At 34.3% G+C, this 14,331-nt stretch overlaps 2 protein-coding genes across 2 annotated transcripts; both read left to right on the top strand.

Moving 5' to 3' along the window:
• Positions 1-343: 343 nt before the first annotated feature.
• LOC118051905 (phospholipase A1-IIgamma) lies at positions 344-2,370 on the top strand. The gene is made up of 2 exons (XM_035062679.2): positions 344-1,315; positions 1,542-2,370. Exons 1-2 carry the CDS (start codon positions 680-682, stop codon positions 2,148-2,150), a joined length of 1,245 nt encoding a protein of 414 aa, XP_034918570.1. The 5' UTR covers positions 344-679; the 3' UTR covers positions 2,151-2,370.
• Positions 2,371-10,572: 8,202 nt separating this feature from the next.
• Positions 10,573-12,893, top strand: LOC118051903 (adenylate-forming reductase 03009). The gene has a single exon (XM_035062678.2). The coding sequence runs from the start codon at positions 11,047-11,049 to the stop codon at positions 12,673-12,675; it is 1,629 nt and encodes a 542-aa protein (XP_034918569.1). The 5' UTR covers positions 10,573-11,046; the 3' UTR covers positions 12,676-12,893.
• Positions 12,894-14,331: the final 1,438 nt, after the last annotated feature.

Raw genomic sequence — 14,331 nt, 5'->3', positions numbered from 1 at the left:
TGGCTTCAAAGTCAAGAAAGAATTAAGCAGATGATCATCTTCACTTGCTTGAAGGTCATACCTGTCGCATTCAATATATCACAGTTAGGGATCGATATTTTGCGAATGAGCCTAAGATTCTAATAATGTTATAATTAACAAAAGAACTTAAATTATTACAGTTACTTCCAGATGGTAGACGACGACAAGAGCCACCAGTTATAACCTTAGAGTTGGTGTCGGATCAATAAGATGAAAGAAACATTAATCATATATTAGATAAGTTCGACCCTCCAAAAAATAACGTGTCATGATTATATATTAGTAATCATTCCAGAATCTTTTTCTTCTGTCACACTCCATTAAAAAATATTGTTGGAAAAATCTTGCCAGCTCGCATGGACAGCGCAAGAAACCTAAAAGTACTCTCAGATCGGAATAGATCAAACAGCAGACTTTTCCATCTATTAGAGATTTCAAAGTGGCATAGTCAGGTCAAGGGGATACTTTACGTGTTAAGATTATCTGTAATAGATGAATTATCTCTTGGTCGACCACAGTCCTGTACTAGATTATGATCCATTGTAATATAATTAGTTGAGGGAATTAGTTTTATGATTACGGAGACAAGGCGTCAGATATTGATATTAGTTTTTTGCTCGAAGGAGTCAAGGTTTTCTCATCTGTATATATTTAAAGGATGCAGAAACTAGCTATCCTTAAGAGGTGGTTTGGCATGAAGAAAACAATATTGGTGGGTAGCATAGACAAAAGATGGAAACATTTAAGTGGAGAAAACCATTGGAAGGACCTCCTGGATCCTCTTGATAATGATCTCCGGCGATACATCATTCATTACGGAGAAATGGCTCAGGCTACCTATGACAGTTTCAACGCGCAGAAGGCATCTAAGTATGCAGGAAGCAGCCTGTATGCAAAGGATGACTTTTTTACCAAGGTTCATTTAGAGAAAGGCAATCCATTCAAGTACCGTGTTACCAAATTCTTGTATGCAACATCACAGGTTCAGCTCCCTGAAGCATTCATCGTAAAGTCATTATCGAGGGAGGCATGGAGCAAGGAATCCAATTGGATAGGGTTCGTTGCGGTGGCTACCGATGAAGGGAAGACCACGTTAGGGCGGAGGGATATTGTCATTGCTTGGAGAGGTACGATACAGACCTTAGAGTGGGTTAATGATTTTGAATTTAATTTTGTCTCAGCTTCAAAAATTCTTGGCGGGTCCGGTGATCCTAAGGTGCACCAAGGTTGGTACTCAATCTACACCTCTGATGACTCGCGTTCACCATACAACAAGAATAGTGCTAGAGACCAGGTAATATAGTATCTAAAATATTTGTGCTATCAGTCTGAATTTTCAGCAGCACGGTTATTATCTATAGATGTATATTTTAATATACATGGAATGCATTTAGGAAATTAAATGGTATTGATCTAAAAAATATCTCTTAAAACAATGTTTTTTTCCTTTTGTTAAAAAACTCTAGCATAGCAATATATATCATGAGCGTTTGATAATTCTGGTTGTTCTTACTCGTTAGGTTCTCAACGAGATAAGGAGACTGGTGGATAAATACACAAATGAAGAAATCAGCATCACCATAGTCGGCCACAGCTTAGGAGCTGCAGTTGCAACTCTGAATGCAGTGGATATAGTTGCTAATGGATTTAACCAGTCGCAGAAAAACAAACGCTGTCCTGTCACAGCCATTCTCTTTGCCAGCCCTCGCGTCGGGGACTCGAACTTCAAGAGGGTTTTCTCCGGATATAAGGATCTTAGAGCATTACGCATTCATAACTTTCCAGACGTTGTTCCTAACTATCCATTGATAGGTTATGCAGATGTAGGAGAAGAACTGGTGATCGATACCGCCAAGTCAAATTACTTGAAGAGCCCTGGAAATCTATCAAGTTGGCATAATTTAGAAGGTTACCTGCATGGAGTGGCAGGAACACAAGGACCGAGAAGAGGGTTTAAATTAGAGGTCAACCGCGATATTGCTCTTGTTAACAAGACTATTGATAGCTTAAAGGATGAGTATCTTGTACCAGCATCATGGCGGGTCCAAGAAAACAAGGGCATGGTGCAGCAAGCAGATGGTTCCTGGAAGTTGATGGACCTTGAAGAGGATTTTATACCTGAAGAATAAAGAAGATGGTTAAAAACATCAAACCTTATTGTGTTTGCAAGATTTATATGCCGTTAATTATTTAAAATTTGATTATAAGGGTGTGCTAATAAAGTGCCAATAACGGTAAAACTCAGCTTGAGGCTTTGGGGAATCGACAGATGATCAATTGTGATGTCATAGCATTGCTCTATGTGTTTGTTTCTATGAGCATAATTAATTTGTTTTTAATTATTGTGTTTGATAAAGAACATGTTTTATCCATAATGCACAGGGCAGTTCGATTTTAGAATAGCTATGAGTTTTAAGGCCTCGTAAGTTTCTTATATATAGACTTGAGGTTTTCATTTCTCCCCTCTATTGATTTCTCATCATATAAAATTATAATTTGGACTCTAAAAATTAAAAACAATAGTTTAAACTTTGATGATTATGTTAGGATGACTCACGAAATTATAATTTCGTGATAATAGAAATTGATTGTAGTTTCCATGTATTCAGAGGATCATGCCATATTGTAAGTACTATAATATTGAAACGATTTAAAAAGGCCTCATTCAGGTAAGAAAAACAAGGACTTTTACCCTAATTTCACTTGGTATCAAAGCTAGTTTGGTGTCATCATTTGGTGGCTACCGCTGCCATTATTAATCTCTTGACTAGCTGGCGTTGCTTTTGGTCTCTGACCATTGCTGTCCAGACCGCCCTCATTGTTACCCTTAGATAGCTGCGGACTTGCTTCAGATATTACCTTTTCTTTTTCCTTCCACCATTGTTGTGTTACTATGGTTGATTATTGGTGATGTTTTCTTAAATATAGCTGCTATTTCTTCTCCAACTCTTGTTGTTTTTCCTCAATTGTATCGTTGCTGTTGAAGGCGCTGGTAGCTGTTTTTCACCCATCGTTCTTGTTTCTCTCTATTGTAGCCGTGTTTCTTGTTCTTCCAGAGAAATCCTTAGAGTTTACCATTGTTGTGTTGATTATACTGCTGTTGTCATGATATCCAAAGTAATCATATGGCTTGCTATTTTTTGTTTGGCTGACGCTATGTGTTGTTTTCATTATCCGGCTAGCTGCCTGCTTGTTTTTGGTATAGCTGCTAGACATGTCCACAGACTCTTATACATCACCTGGACCAAGCCCAATATTTAGTGACTCACAAGTTGTTGAGACCTTTGCTGCAGGACGAGGTAAAATAGGTTACTTAACTAGAAAAATCTAGGAGTCCTCTATGAATGATGATTCATATGAAAAAGGGAGTTTGAAAAATGATGATGTTAAAGGTTGGCTAATCAATGCTATGAAACACTCATGATTGCTTTAAAATTCAAGATACATAAGCAACTGATTATTTAGTGTGTAAAATAATAGTTAATCAATATATTCACGTGCTCTGACCTTTTTTTCTTAACCCAAGAAACTTCAAGCTTATATTAGAAGTGTTGAAAGAGAAGAAGAATCTAGAAGCCATTTCTCGTTGAAAGAGAAGAAAAATCTTCATTTCTTCGGATTCTGAAATAAAAATGATTTCTTCTCCACTTATTAGTTGTGGATGAGGGTAGGCATTATAGTGGTGGTTGTTATAGGATGGGGGTGGACATGATGGTTGTAATGAAGGTGAAGTGGTAGTGTTGGGGTGGTAGTGAGTATCGAGGTGGTGGTTGCAACAGTAATGCTAATAAGATGATGATGATTGAAGTTATTTGATGAAATTATAAGTGAATTATTATTTATAAAATATTTTATATAATTTTATGAACTAATATCATAAAGAAAATTTGAAACTAATTATATAATATTTTGGATTAAAGATAAAAAATTATTCATAAATTATATCATTTTTATTCAATATTTCTATATATATATATTGAATTATTATATCCTTTTATAATTATTATATAAAGCTATTTAATATTTTTATTAAACCCAACTTAACAAATCAACTTTGAAACCACCTAACTCGACTTCCTTATCTAATTCATATTTAAAATTAAACCAAGTAAGATTTGTTTTGATGTGATTTTGTTGACTAGATAAGTTTAAAAATAAAAAAAAGATAAATTCATTCTAATCAACCTGTCAAAATCATGATTCAGGTTATGAATTTTACTGAGCCAAATTAATATTTTTATGATAAAAAAAATATGAAACTGAATTACAATCAACTTAATAATAAATTATAAAATTCAATAATAAAATCTCACATTAAAAAATAAAATTAAAAAAAAACATTAAAAAAGCATAAAAACTCAAAGAGCAAAAAAATAACAAAATAATCATCAGCTGTTATTAGAAACACCATGCACATGGGCAAAAAACTATAGAATAAAATTAGAAAAAAATAAATAAATCAAAAGATTAAAAAAAGAGGAAAAGAAAACAAAAAAAAAAAACCCAATACAAAAGGACCATGTGAGCTTCACTGGCTCAATATGACTGGATCCGTTTCAAGCCTGAACCATTTTTTTTACTCCATCACTTTTCTTTTGAACAGAAAGTTCTGAGGGGCTGAGTTACTGTTCTAATGTTCAATAAAAAATTGTATTCCCAGAGCTCGAATCTTCACTCACTGCTATACTAGTTATTAATCTCAAGTTCTTGCAGGGGAGATGGCCCTTGAAGGCTCTGCTTGTGATAAAAGACGATCTAGCATAAAACCATTAACTCTGTCCTTCGACTCGATATTTCTTTGTATATTAATAATTAATCATATTCTTTTCTTTTTCTTCTTTTACTGTTAAATTTCCTTACTCGATCGTAAAAATATATCTCATGTTCAGAACTAATTATAATTAATTGATTTTCAAATTAAGGATATGAAAAGTCATAAATATATTGTAAATGCACATAATAATCAAAGAGATCTTTACCGAAATAAAGGGAGCTTAATTTATCTACAACAAGTTTTTTTTTTTTTTTTTGAGTTTTAACTCAAAATATTTTACTTATCATTTTTTTTCATGAAATATTTTATAGAAAAAAACCAAGTATAGAAAATCTAAAGAAACAACTGGGATTTCTAACGCTACAAGAATTATAAGGAATGAAAATTTATTGAGCTAAATCATCAAATGAAATCCCTCATCGTCAAGCCTCACGTCACAGGCTGAGTTGGCATGAGTCGTCAAAAAATGTGATAAATAATTAAAGATTAAAAGTAAATATAAAATGAAATTCAAAGTCTAGATTCTCGAACCAGTCATGGGTTCTTGTAGCTGTTTAGACGAGGAAAGGGAGACGTAGAGAATTAAGTTAATTGCATCTTCCATGTTTCCAAAATCAATGTTCAAAGTCATTACTGACTGACTCAACTCAAGTTCTTGATTTTTAATCCCATGAAGAAAATCAAGGCGCCCTGTACATTGAACATTTTGATCCAGTTCAGGTCGGTCAGAAAACACAAGTCTTCTGTCCACCAGACCAAAGGGATTTGGTTTTTTTTCCTTTCCCTCCCATGTTTTAGGAATTGTGTGATTTTGAGTTTTTAAAAAATTTAAATTTTATTGTAAATTAATATTTTTAGATTATTTTAATATGTTATGTAAAAAATAATTTTTAAAAATAAAAAATATTATTTTAATATATTTTTAAATAAAAAAACACTTTGCTGAACCAAAGTTGCAGATTGTGCGACGTGGAATCTATATTTATGGGGTTTTTGACAATTGGACGCGGGGTTTAACCTATATGGCCATCGAGGGAAGCCCCGAATAATTACAGCATAGGGAATACAGGGATGAAATCAAGACAATTACAAGTAATGAGACCAAATTAATAAAATTTAAGAGTTGAGGAACCAAATACAGCATGGAACCTTCTTTATAGAATCCGGTGTAAGTTCCTCAAGAACTCCAAATGAAGCCCAAAACAGAGACAGATCAAATTAAAGATATTTTTGGGGTTAAATTAAACGGTAAATAGGTTATTCTTTGGTCTCCGATAATATAATTTAAATCTTAATAGTACGTGAATAAATCTCACCATACTATTATACCATGTTGTACAATTTTTCACATAAAAGAAGTGACGGTGCAACATTCCTTTTAACTTTGCCAACAAAGAAGTATTTTCTGTTTCTTTTGAACTTGTGATCTGTTGGCAAGAATCGCTTATGACAGTAAAAAAAGACATTTTATTTTTGTTTGTTAGCATGAATGCCTTTCTATTTTTCATACAATATGAACATGCTAGTTTTCTATATGTGCTTCAACCACAAATCATTTCATAAGCTGAAAAATCATTGATAGTCCAAATCAAAGTTGCATTCATAAGAAAATTATGTTTCCTTGATGCATAATAATTCAAAGTCTCGAACGATCACAACTACTTCAACTCATCAATCAACAGTCGAAGATAAACATCTATATTTTGACCTAAACTATTAGGATTGAATATGATCATAGATAAAAATATGAATTCCGACCTCATACACATTCTCAGTGGCAAGTTATAAGCCGTGAGTATCACTAATGAACAAGAATAAGGAGTAACAAATGACCTGAATGGATTAAATTCTTTTATACATAACCTAAGGCGCTTGTTCCTTATATCCACTGAAAAAATGAGGATGCACACTATTAAAATGTTTCTAGGCTTAACCATTAGAAGAGTGCACCATCATTCTATCCACCGCACCATGTGATTGGTGCCATGTCATGTGTTCAACAATCTTTGGTGACATGAATAACCTTTATAGCTTAAGTATGATTGAGAAATATCTAAGTTTTCTAAATGTGATAATAGTCCTTCACCTGCTAGTCATAGGTTTATAACAAGAATGCCGACATATTCTACACTCAATCAACTTTGTATTTTCAAGGCATTACAACATGCAGAAGTTTGGACACATGTTAATTTTCTGGTATCTTAGACCGAGGGGTTTCATCATGGACTTAGCAATATAAAAGTTCCTTTTCGGCTTGTTTCCTTTAGGTAAAATGCTTCTCGTCTATTCAACAGTTTTATCATAACCAACCCCACTTAACCCATGATCTGACTTGATGTTAAACACCTGTGCAATGACCGATAATTTACTATAATTTGTATACCTATCCCATAATGATTGTCAGAATCTTTTAAAAGATAAAAAAACCTGGCCGCCTCTCCATTATGTTCTTAATCTATGATTGAACATTGACTGACATGAACCTTATTCATTCTCATCGCATCCATAACCATACTTTTATAAGGATTACTATTGTCATTTACAACTCCATGCACATTGCTAAAACTAAAAGTTGACCCAACCATCCTTTGTACCATGGTATCATAAGGAACATATGGTTCTTTGTGTGCATACCAACACAAGTATTTCTCTATAAGCTTTTTTTTTTTTGTAAAAGATGCATTGTTACAAATTTAGATCGAGAAATTTTTTATTTTTACAACTCTTGCATGAACATCTAATACCCCCTCCACTAATATTTCTCGAATTAGATAGTGTGTAATTAATAAAACCTTTAACCCTATTACAATAATCCATCCTCCATAAACCTTAGGGTGAATCTCTATACATCCATGAACAATCATCCATTACTTATTTCAAACCTATATAAAATAATGATGACAATATATATTAATTAACTATGTTAACTAAATAATTTGCAAAAATATTGATTTGACTTAAACTTATTCAATCTATTTTAATAGCATTCTTAATTCATTATCAATTATCTACATAAATTCAAATTTCTACACATGTACCAACAATTTCAACTTGGCAATAAAATTAACAAAATATAAAATGAACTTCTTAAATAAGAAATTATTTATTTCATCATAAAACACCTAAGTAAAAAATTCAACATAAGTTTCATCAATTTACAAACATACATAATTTTACAAAATCTAAAACAAACCCTAACATGTATAAATAATAAACCCACACAACAAATTTGTATGAGAAAAAAACTACAAAACAAGTAAACACCCAAACAAAATACATATACTACAAAAAATATGCAAAAAAAATCAACATTTTAAAATTTAGTTCAAATAAAAAAAGAGTAGATTTGCTTACTTAAAATGAAAGATCCTCAATAAAATTTAAATCAAAACACAGATGCTGAAACTAAGTGTTGTGGTGGCTATTTGGTCGATCATCAGGTGATAAATTAAATATCACCGATGAAATTATTTTGTTAGTTACTTATCATCGGGTTAATTCTATCGGTAATGCCATCTATAAAAGTTATACATAAGAAAATTTTTGTCCCATTAAAAGAGGTAGGACAAACTTGTCCAATTCCCTGCACAATAGTTAATTTAGTTGATATGGGTCAATGTAAAGATAAAAATGATCATTATCATAGTTTTAAAGTTCAACTCAAGGATCGACCCAAGGCCATACCTAGGTCACAGGTTGGGTTGACCATTGACCTCGATCAATGTATGGATAAAAATAGTAATTATCATAATTTTAAAACCTGACTTAACAATCAACCTGGGTCACAAGTAGGTTAACTATTGACCTAGGTCAATGTAAGGATAAAAATAAGTATTATTATTGTTTTAAAACTGGACTTGGGGATAGACCCGAGGCTAGACCTGGGTCACAAGTCGAGTTGATCATTGACTCGAGTCAACGTAAGGATATATAAAAATGATTATTATAATAGTTTTAAGACCTAACTCAGGGTTCAACCTGTGATAAAGCTTGGGTCACGAGTCCGGTTGACCAATGATCTGGGTCAACATAAAAATAAAAGTGATTATTATTATAGTTTTGAAATCCGACTTAGAAATTAGTTAGGGGTTAGGCTTGGGCCACTAGTGGGGTTGATCATTGACCTGAGTCAACATAAAAATAAAAGTGGATATTATCATAATTTTAAAAATCAATTTAATGATCGGCTTAAGGCCAAGTCTTGGGCACGATTTAAGTTGACCATTGACTTGAGTCAATGTAAAGATAAAAGTTGTTATTATCATAATTTTAAAACTCGACTCAGGAGTCGAGTCAACATCAGAACATAGTTTTAAAACTCGATACGAGAGTCAACTTAGGGCCAGACCCATGTTGACCGTTGACCCAGGTTTTAGATTGATATGAGTTTTTGATTTAGTCAGGTTAGATTACTCATTCCTTTATTTTTTAAAAATTTAAACCGGTCTAGATTTGAGGTCGATCGAGTCTCGTGTAATACCTACTAAACACAAAATAAAATAAGTTATTCGGTTCAATCCAAAGCACACCAAACATGGTACAATATAATTATTTATCCAGTCTGATTCTGTCCTATCAAATATAGTGCAGCATACCAAATATTATCTTAAAGAACAACAATGGCATCAATTCCGTAACATTTCAACAAAAAAAGGGACCTGTAATGTCTTACGGCTTGAATGTTGATCAAAATCTCATCTGAATGACTGGAGATAGACCTTTCGGCTCACAGATAGGTCTATAGCTACGCCTAATTAGGTGAAGAGTTTTGTTGTGTTATTGTAAGGATTTTCCGTTCAAGAGAGGATTAATTGATGAAGATGATAGCTTTTGCACTTTCTGTAGTCCTTGCCAATTAAAATAGTTTCTCAGATCTTCCTTCACTGCCCTCATGTTTGGAAATCATGGAGTTGTGTGATGCGTTGGTGGGGACATGAATGGGTATGGTTCCAATTTCAGTTGATGATCCTTCGCAAAATTGGTTTTTTTTTTTTTTAAAAAAAAGAAAAAAGAAGCCAGCCAGAAAAAAAGATGTGGTTTCTATTCCTTGATGCTGTATTGTGGTCTATTTGAGTAGCCGGAAATGCTATACGATCTTTGATGAAGATGTGGCGGATCAGGAGGCCATCCATGCTTTAATCTTTCATTGATAAGCAGAATGGGCAAAGCAAATTGATGAGCACTTCATCTACACATGAAATGATCTTCTACAGACTGCACAAGGCATTCACCTGTGAATTAATCCAGCTAGAAGTCAATTTTTATATATTTTGTTTTCATTTTTTCTCTGTTTTAGAGAACGGGTTTACACATCTAGGCCTTTTTTTAACCATCTCCTCGATGGTTAGTTACTTTTTTTAATATATCTTCTCGGTTTTCATTTGAAAAGAACATGTGTGCAAGGTTGTATATATAATAAATGATAATATGCACAATTGATCTGTGCCTGAAATATACATGACAAGTTATGTGACCTTGAACTTGAAAGTAGAGATTTTCCACAAACAATATATATTCGACATCAAATTTGCTAACGTAAGACCACAGAAGATATATTATCTGGACTTTCTGCTATCGAGGAACATTTTAGTATCGAAAGCATTGTGGATGCAGTGATCAATGATTATTCAGTCATGAGGACCGATCGCACAGCCAGTTCCAATAAATCCCAAAAAGGATGACTCCATTAAAGGAAAACAGCAATTTCGGAGAAAACGTTCACGCACAAGCAAAAATCCCCTCAACTTGCGCTAAGTCAAATCTCTATTGGAGAATTTTCTCTTCTTTATGTTCTCTTTTCTAGACAAATATATAGTATCATTACATGGAAATTTACTCGATATACTTGTGTTCATGAGCCTCCCTTAAACTTTCAAAGTAATTGCGCAAAAGAACAACATACTAACCGTGTTTTTTGCTAATCTTCAGTGGGCCAAAAGTGTTGATTTTCCAGCAATCGAGACCAGAAAAATTAGGTTTGCAGGGCAAGCAAGTACCGGGTCGGCCTGTTTGACGAAGTCTAACTAGATTGGCTTCTATGAAAGCAATTTACTTCGATAATGTAGGGGAATCAAGCCCCATGTACGTGTTCTCTTTGAACACTATAAACAGCCCACCTTGTCATTCCATTTCATACCACAACTACACAAGCTTCTCTTACAGATCTCCTGCCTTCTCTCTACTTTCAAATTGCTTGTTTGTTGTAACCAAAAACAAAAAAAACTGTTCCTTTGTTTCTTGTCCTGAGAAACATGCAAAGTCCAGTGAGGTTTTCAAGCTGCCGAGGAGTGGCCTTTGAAATCAAACCTCATGAAAATCCATTTGCCATTACTGCACCATCCATTGATGAGCTAAAAGGCAGCAAACGAACTTGGTTTCCTTGGCCTCTAGGGAGCTCCTCCAAGGTGCTACCTTCTTCCATCATCAGGTCAACTAGTAGAGCTAGTAGCCATTTCTGTGACCTAGATCTTGATGGCGAAGATGACATTTCTTTGGAAGCATTAGAAGAAGGAAAAGAGGAGCAAAAACTAACTCCATTTCCATCCGCAACTAAGAAAGAGCAGCCACCAAAACCTGCTCGAAAGCAAGAATCAAGATTGTCAGTTATAATGCTGGACCAAGGTTTGTTCACGGTATACAAACGACTTTTTGTCGTCTGCTTGACCCTGAACATCACTGGTTTGGTACTTGCAGGAACTGGGAATTTCCCATATGCAAGAAATAGAGCTACCCTTTTCTCCATAGCCAACATTCTTGCATTGACACTCTGCAGAAGCGAGGCCCTTTTGCGAGTTGTTTTCTGGCTCGCAGTCGAGGTCTTAGGAAGGTCTTGGATCCCTCTTCCAATAAAAACCGCCACCACATCTCTACTTCAAAGTCTTGGTGGCATACACAGCAGTTGTGGAATTTCTTCAGTTGCTTGGCTCATATATGCCTTAGTCCTTACTCTTAAGAACAGAGAAAACACATCGTCAGAGATTATAGCAGTGGCCTCTATTATTCTTTCCCTCCTCTGCCTCTCTTGTCTGGCTGCTTTCCCTCTCGTCCGCCATCTCCATCACAATGTCTTTGAAAGATTTCACAGGTTTACTGGATGGACAGCTCTAGCTCTCCTCTGGACCTTTATCATTCTCACTACCTCGTATGACCCCAAAGCCAAATCCTACAGTAATGAACTAGGCTCCAGGCTTATAAAACAACAAGAGTTTTGGATGACAGCAGCAATCACAATTCTAATTATAATCCCATGGATAACAGTGAGAAGAGTTCCTGTCAAAGTATCTGCTCCTTCTGGCCACGCCTCCATTATAAAATTTGAGGGAGGAGTAAAAGCTGGTATATTGGGAAGGATTAGCCCATCCCCATTATCTGAATGGCACGCTTTCGGTATTATTTCTGATGGGAAGACGGAACATATGATGCTTGCTGGTGCTGTTGGTGACTTCACCAAGTCCTTGGTCTCAAACCCGCCAAGCCATTTGTGGGTTAGGCAAGTGCACTTTGCTGGTTTACCATACCTAGTGAATATGTATGATAGGGTTCTTCTGGTGGCAACAGGTTCTGGCATTTGTGTTTTCTTATCATTCCTTTTGCAGCCATGTCGAGCCAACGTCTGTGTACTTTGGGTGGCCAAAGGGATTGAACAAAACTTTGGCAAAGAAATTCAAGATATGATGAGCAGACATCCTAAAGATAAAGTGATTGTGCATGATACAGCGGTGCTCGGCCGGCCCAATGTATCTGAAATGAGTGTTGAAGCTGCTAAAAAATGGGGCGCTGAGGTTGTCGTTGTTACTAGCAATCCAGAAGGAAGCAGAGATGTCGTTAATTCCTGCAAAGCAGCAGGGATCGCAGCCTTCGGACCTATTTGGGACTCCTAGTTCAATGATGATCGAACTTCGTATTTCATTTTTTAATAGCCGTACTGTGTTTATGTACTGGAATGCTATGGTTACAAATTCTACTTTTTCGAAATGGGATAAAGTACATTATTACTAAATGTGTATAGTGTTATAATAGTTTCTATGGCTATAGTTTTAAAAAATAAAATTTTAAAAAATTATAAATTGTAGTTTTTTTAATCAAAGTTTCAAGAAAGAGTTTGGAGTAAAACCGTGATATGTGTTAATTAACCAAATATTTTTAAATTTGTAGTTGGAGCAAAACATAGAAATGAGCTGTAAAAATATACAAAATCTTAATTAGTTAGCAACCAAACCCATGTTTTCTGTAAATTATATATATAAAAAAAAAGATAAAAACAGAAAAAATAATTGAGTAAGCAAGAAGAAACAAATCATTAATAACGTTTGGTTATTGTCCCGAGATAGAAAGAACAAAGACAATAAAAAACATATGGGACATATCTTCTATATTTCTTGTTTTGAAAGTATAAAAATTCAATTTAAAATTATCATAAAAATAAATTTATTTTAATTTTTTTGTTTGTATCTCTTCAACCAAATATGTTTTTGCCCTTATTATTTATGTTTCTTATGTCTCAATACAATTACTAAACACTACTTTTACGATCAAATTTATCCTATTAGTTGGTAACATAATAAAAGGAGTTAATCCCACTACTTGGTCCAATTTAGCAAGGATCATTTGCTTTATAACATATTTTATATTAGCATCTCGTTATTAAAATTCTTTTGGATACACTTGAGAAACTAAAGGATCATAGGTGGACTTAAACTCTAGCAACCACCTAAAGTTTTTGGAAGTTTTATATAAAATCTTTTTATTTCTCTAACCTTTTTGTATTGATGGTTCTGAGGCTCCCACCCCCACCCCCACCCCCACCAAAAAAAAATAAAATTAACTAGTATCATTATCATCATCATCTTCTGATCTACACATAGTTTTAAAACCCGACTCGGTTCAAGGCTCGGGTTTAAGGTTTTGACCGGGTCGGCTGGGTTATTTTTTTTTAAAAATCAAAATGATGTCATTTTAGTAAAATACAAAAAATAAAAGTCAACGGATTTGCGGCAGGGTCTTGATCGGGTCTTGCCGGGTCAACTGGGTTGCTGGGTCACATCGGGTTTTTCCTTCCTTTTTTTTTTCTTCAACCCGGCTCGGTTCTAGCCCCAGGTCGGCCAAGTCCCAGGTCGACCCACTGGGCGGGCTGGGTTTCAAAACTATGAATCTACCTACCACCACTCTCTCTCTCTCTCTCTATATATATATATATATATATATATATATATATATATATGAAACAAATTCATTAAAATTTATAAACATTTATATTTTGGTACCCTAATCTTAGAACCTTTTCAATATGCAAAGATTAACTCTCAATTGTAATGTTTTATATAAAAGACATTCTTATATCACAATGTGATGTGATCTTTCTAGCTATTAAATATGTCTCGGGCACGCCATTTTTGTTACCACATATTCATTTCTTGTATTAATGGTCCCTAAGTTTTCTATTTATAAAGGAAACAAATAGTCTTCTATGATAAAGAAAATTGATTTGTCAAAAGAAGACCAAAGTGTTATATGGACACAAGCAAAATTAAAAGCAT

Source organism: Populus alba, chromosome 11, assembly GCF_005239225.2.
Source record: "Populus alba chromosome 11, ASM523922v2, whole genome shotgun sequence".
Taxonomy (NCBI): Eukaryota; Viridiplantae; Streptophyta; class Magnoliopsida; order Malpighiales; family Salicaceae; genus Populus; species Populus alba.
Note: the sequence above shows the minus strand (reverse complement) of the source record. Positions and strands in the feature narration are given on the sequence as shown.